Source organism: Vicia villosa, unplaced genomic scaffold, assembly GCF_029867415.1.
Source record: "Vicia villosa cultivar HV-30 ecotype Madison, WI unplaced genomic scaffold, Vvil1.0 ctg.000685F_1_1, whole genome shotgun sequence".
NCBI lineage: Eukaryota > Viridiplantae > Streptophyta > Magnoliopsida > Fabales > Fabaceae > Vicia > Vicia villosa.
The window spans coordinates 749,374-755,677 of NW_026705307.1; the positions used below are offsets into that span (position 1 = coordinate 749,374).

At 35.5% G+C, this 6,304-nt stretch overlaps 1 protein-coding gene across 1 annotated transcript; it reads left to right on the plus strand.

The window, feature by feature from the left end:
- Positions 1–504: 504 nt before the first annotated feature.
- Positions 505–1,462, plus strand: LOC131630508 (protein MHF1 homolog). Its single transcript, XM_058901288.1, has 4 exons — positions 505–627; positions 696–767; positions 960–1,040; positions 1,161–1,462. Exons 1-4 carry the CDS (start codon positions 510–512, stop codon positions 1,271–1,273), a joined length of 384 nt encoding a protein of 127 aa, XP_058757271.1. The 5' UTR covers positions 505–509; the 3' UTR covers positions 1,274–1,462.
- The last annotated feature ends 4,842 nt before the right edge of the window (positions 1,463–6,304 follow it).

The window sequence follows — 6,304 nt, forward strand, 5'->3', positions numbered from 1 at the left end:
ATACTCTTCTTTAATCTTGAAGTAACTTGGGCGTTGGAGTGCTAACCATGCAGATCCACCCTACGCCACCGTAAAGGAGGTCGAAGCCATCGTTCAAGACCATCATCATCATTTCATCATTTATGGTTCTTCCGTGGAATTAAATCATCTATTTCTGCCTCCCGAATTAAACATATATTACTTCATTTATCTCATAAAAACCGTCACATTTATAATAATAATAATAATAATAATAATAATAATAATAATAATAATAGTAATAATAATAATAATAATAATAATAATAATAATATCATTTATTTTTCAAAGTAAATTTTTTTTAGTCTTTTTCAAAGTAAAATTAATTTCGTTTAGTTGAAAGAAAAAAAAGGAGGTGCTAATATTAGCGCCACTCAGAAAAGCCCGTATATTGATTGGACCAGTCACATAAGAAACTGAGCCCATATCGATAACACTTATCTAGCCAGATTTGATTTTCCCTCCATTGAATCTCATCTCAAAACAGAGGAATGGCAACGGAAGGAGTAGGTGGAAGCGGTAGCAGCAGCGAAGTGGAAAACGACTTGGAAATGAAGCTCTTACGCGACAGATTCAGACTCTCCGCAATCTCAATCGCCGAGTCTCAAGGTTCAATTCTTCTCACACTCTCTTCTCGTTTACGATTCGAGATCCTAATTCTCATTCACGATTCACAGCAAACAAAAGCGGCATGGAAGTTTCGAACGTCGTCGTCGCTTGCGTCGCTGATTTGGCCTTCAAATACACCGGTAATGTACAGTTATTGTTCTTCGTGTTCTTCGAATTAAAAAACCTATGATTACAACGTGTATGAAGTAATTTCTATTACAATGATAATTTTACATGTTGATGGATTAATTAGGTATAGTTTCCATTTGTATGTTGATTATTGAGTAATTGAGTTCATAATGTTGAGATTAAAGTAACTGTTATGTGAGCAGAGCGGTTAGCTAAGGATCTTCAACTATTCTCACAGCATGCAAATCGTAAATCTGTAAATATAGAAGATGTCATACTCTCTGGTTAGTTTTGAAATGTTTTGGCATTGGCTTTTTTGTTGATTATATTGTTTGTGTATATTTTGTTTTTAAGAATCTGAATGAATTATCGAAAAAGTAATTGTAGTGTGTGTTTTGGTTCAGCGCATCGAAATGAACATCTATCTGGCTTGTTGAGGACTTTCTCCAATGATTTAAAAGCCAAAGATCGTCAATTTGAGCGGAAGCGAAAGAAGAATGACAAAACAACTGTTTAGTGCGGATATTGCTATGATTTTAAATTGGCCTCTATTCTTGGACTTGTTACCTGTTTTGGTATATCGATTGGTATTATTCCATCTTTATGGTCTTATGCATCCTTTGGAGCTTAATAGTTAATATCAGCCAATGCTAAAGAGTTAGTCTATGTAAGGCAAAGAAATGTGCTTTATATACTTGTATAAATATTCTAGGTCAAACAGACTTATTTTTGCAATGCCTATTTTTTGGTGCTTGTAAGTATTAATCTAGCTAGTTGACTCTGTTGGAAAAATGAGAACCACTTGACTCAGGTCTAAATGAGAGTGTGGACTGGCCATATTAACAGGTGTACATTATGTCTCCTAGCAAATCCTGAAATTGGATCACGTTATTATGATCTATGTCCAATAATAATCTATGTTGAATACAAAACTAATCACCCAAAATTAGAAGGAATTCAAAATCCTGGAAATCTTTTAGAGAGCATAGAAAGTAGAAACAGAAGCATAATTGTCATTATGATCTTGTTTCTGTTACGACAAACCCAAAAAACATATTCTACAGGTTGAGTCTAATAGACTAATATATTAAAATTTGTGGAGTGGCAGAAAAACTGCTTGTTTGAATTGCTCATCTTCTTCGCCAGGTTTGCTTGGTAAATTCTTTGAGCCACCACATAATGCCTTATTATCTACCTTTGACCATATGGTATGAAGGTTGGTAGAGGAAAGAACCTCAATTAGACCAGGGTTGTTGTTTCAAAGAAGCTTTCTTGGAATGTAATAGTACATTCTAATAATTAGTAATTGTTACATTCTAATAATTAGTAATTGTTTTGTCTTTCATGGAGAGTGACGGACTAAACTAAGTGGTAGAAAAATGAGTAAAAAACTGGAGGCTTAGATGGAGGATGATGTATTAAATTTGGAAGTGTGCGATTTTTACAGAGTAGCATAAAAAAACTATGGTCTCTACGGGATCAATCAGCTCTTAGAATTTGAATTGAATATAATTTAACTTTACAAATTCTGATTGTACGATATGAAGTACCACCGGAGCAACATCACTCTCGATGTGGGACTAAGTGTCCAATTTCATAAACACCATCTAAGCTCAATATAAGTTAGTAATGTGGGATTAAAGTACCGGCTTACTCAGTGTCTGGAAATTTCCTTCTGAAATGTGTATTTATAGTCTAAAAGCGCCATTCTATAACATAATAAAAGAAATTGTAAGTAAATTTACAGGCAAAACAAAACCACATATCAAAACAATGCAATAAAAAAAAAAAAAGAAATTTCAAGTAAATCTACGGTAATAACTTTGAACTTTTAAAATAAATTATTAAAAAATATTATATATATATATATATATATATATATATATATATATATATATATATATATATATATAAATTATTATAATATTAAAGATTAAAATTATTATAATATAAAAAACCTAATAAAGTATAGATAATAATTTATTAATATTATAATGTATATTAAAATTAATATATTTTTCAAATAATATATTTTTATATATTTAATAAATAAACTAAATGAATTAATAATTTCTTTTAATATTTCAAAAATATTAACCGTGAATTGTTTATGATTTATTTTATTTAGTACGTTTATATTTGTGATTTTTAAAAAATAAATTTTTAGATAAAATTACCAAAATGAACAAAATGGATTTTTTTTATAGGATATATGAAAAATATGAGGTGAATAGAAATTTTTTTTCTCTTTTAAAAAAACAAAAAAACTTAACTAAGGCGACTAAAGATGAATCATATTACAGCATGAAAAAAAAAAAGAAGATGAATCATATTACGCACATGATTTAATACACCCCCCAAACCCACGGGATCTATTCACACCCAAATCCAACGGACCAAGATTGGAACGATGCAACTAACACAACCATTGTTTTGAGGATTCCTTTTTCAACTCTGTGTGTTGTTCACCAACTGAGATGAAAAATCAAGAGAAATTATCAATTGCACTTGCATTCATATACCTCCTCACAAATTTGCGGTGAAAATTCCAAAATATCCTTATGATTTGGATATGAATATATGAAGACACATTTAAAAAAAAAGAAGGTGAATTCGCATATGCACATCCGAAGTCACCATTTAAAAAAAAATATTTTCCGATATCCATGCCCGAAATAATTTGGGGTATTTCATAAAACGCAAACAACCACCCTCACTATTTGCGTTCTCTTCAAACACCAAATTTTTACTTCTAGTTCATTTTTACAGTCTCATTCAAGCATTCCTACTCTACAAGTTCCATTCAAGCATTCCTAAAAGCTCGAAGCTCATTTCAAGTTCTACTCAAAATTCCAAAAATTTGTAAGTTTCCTCTACTTTCTACCTCTAGCTAAAAGTTGTTATTATGGTTGTTAGAATTTAGGATAATGTGTAGGTTAAAGTTATTGTACTTTAATGATAGTGTTTAGATGGAAAAAATAGGATTTTGGATGACTTAGGGCAAGAAAAGGAAGTTCGTAAAAAATAGTTGTTCGCAGGTTATTTCAGAAGTGCATATCCGTAATAACCTCTAACCAGTTTCGGATATGCACTTCTGAAAATTTCTCTGAGTTTTTTTTTTTTCAAATATGTTTCATATTCTTACCTGTGACATTTTTTCAGGAAAATGACTGACAACCAGGCACCGACCGATCGACTTAGACATGGGAGGCCAACCCAAACGTCCTCAACTCGGCGCGAGAGAGCCGCACAACAAGGAGTGACTCGGGAACAGGGTCGAGTCCAAGTCCAAATGAAAGAAACGCCTACAGGATCCTCATCAGCACCGAGGAGTCGGGTGTCTCGGCCATCTTCCTCTCGTGAGGTTAGTCAGGAGGAGGAGGAGGAGGAGGAGGAGGTACCTGAGGTTCACCCAGAGCACGACAATGATGCTCAAGACGCACAGGAGGGCGGCTATCCGGGAGTGTCTTCAGACACGTCTGTCTTAATATACTATCATGACCATGCCGCTCGACATATTAGGGACGACGAGGTTGTTTTTTATTACACTTTTTAATTTAAACGGTTTACTTACAAATAGTTGAAATGAATTTAAAAGGCTTATCTAGGATCCAATAACTAACATTCTTTTTTGGGTTAATGAACTTTTTGGTCCCTCTAAATATTGCAGATTTCGTTTTTAGTCCCTTCAAAATTTTCCTTTAAGAAATCGTCCCTTCAAAATTTTTCATCTAAACTATTGGTCCCTAATGTCAAATTTGCTAGAGATTAGCTACGACTTTAGCTACTAATTAGCTACGAAATTCGACGTTAGGGACCAATAGTTCAGAAGAAAAATTTTGAAGGGACGATTTCTTAAAGGAAAATTTTGGAGGGACTAAAAATGAAATCTGTAATATTTAAAGGGACGAAAAAGTTCATTAACCCTTCTTTTTTTTCTTTTCTGTGACAGGAATGGATGCCCATAAAACCCGTGAGTCATTCACGAAAAATATTTGATCTATTTAAACCATAGGTTGAGTGGGTTAATGTTGTTGTTGCTGGATCCGGACTTGGCGGGTTATGCTGTACCAAATGTATTACCATAAGCCACGGCATGCAGGGGGCATTTTTCGAAAGGTGTGACATGGAGACGTTGTCTTTCCACTTTCCTATTGGGGAGTTGACGACCACATTGCATGATGTGGCCTTTCTGCTCCACTTGCCTATCAGAGGGAGGTTACTGAACCATTTATAGATACAGAGGGTTGAGGCCATCGAGTGGATGGTGGATTATCTGGGTATGAACCTATATATGGCCGATTTTGAGTGTAGGTTAACGAATGGGGCGCATGTTCGATTCTCCACCCTAAAGGAGATTTATGAGCACCACTTGGTAGTGGCAGCTGGGGCCGAGGATGAGGAGGATGAGGGTTTTGTTGAGTACCACCGAGCCTGTGCTCTGCGGTGTTGGTTCATGTTCTTGGTTAACACATCCCTCTTTGTGGACAAAAATGCAACCTACATGGACATGACATACCTCCAGTACTTTATGGATTTGAGTGCAGTTCATAAGTGGAATTGAGGGGCCGCCATTCTGGTATACCTATATCCGAAGCTGAATGAAGCATGCAACTGGAGGACCAAACAGTTGATTGGGTCTTGCACACTCCTTACGGTACATTTATTTTTAATTATATAACTTTTAATATGTTATTTGTTAAGTTGTACTAACATATTTTCATATTTGTGTTTCAGAGCTGGATCATCTTTTACTTCCACTGCATTCATGGCTACGATCTCGATTGTACCGCTCACGATGACATCAATTGGAAGCCTTTTCCTGATTACCTTCGGGTGTTCCCCTTCGACTGCATCTTGTTATATTTCAGATTGTTGGCATGTGGGACCAACACCATGGTCAGATATCTGCCAGAGTGATGAATCAGACAGTTTGGGCGGTGCAGATGATACCTAGGTCTCCATTTGAGGCAGCTCCCGACACCGTTACCCGCCGAGATCTCATTGCTATCTTTCAGGATTGGGAGCATCATTTGGTGCCAAAAGAGTATCGGCGTATACGAGTCATCGAGAGCTGACACTGTGTAAATAAATATGTGATATGGTTTTATCAAGTGTCACATCATATCATGACACCTGATGCTCTTGGACGTCCACCTAAGCCAACGCACGAGGAGCTCTTGGAGAACCAGCAGGCCGAGGATGACCATGCCACTGATCTCCTGTCGATATACTAGCAGATACAGTTGATTGAGCAGGAAGCATTGGACAAAAGGATCATTCAGGAGGGTGGTGCAGAGGCGGTTGCCATAATGTGGAGAATGGTCAGTGAGGCGTCTAGTGCGACGGCGTATAGGAGGCAGAGGAGGTCGCAAGGAGTTAGGATTATGCATACTCAGTAGTAGTAGTTGTAGTAGCCTATGTTTTATTTATGAGTTTTTTTGGTTTTGTAATATTACTACATTTTGCATTTATTCGAGCAACGATTAATATATTTTGATATTTTATTTTAGTCTACTTATTTTTTATTTTGATTACATTTTATCGG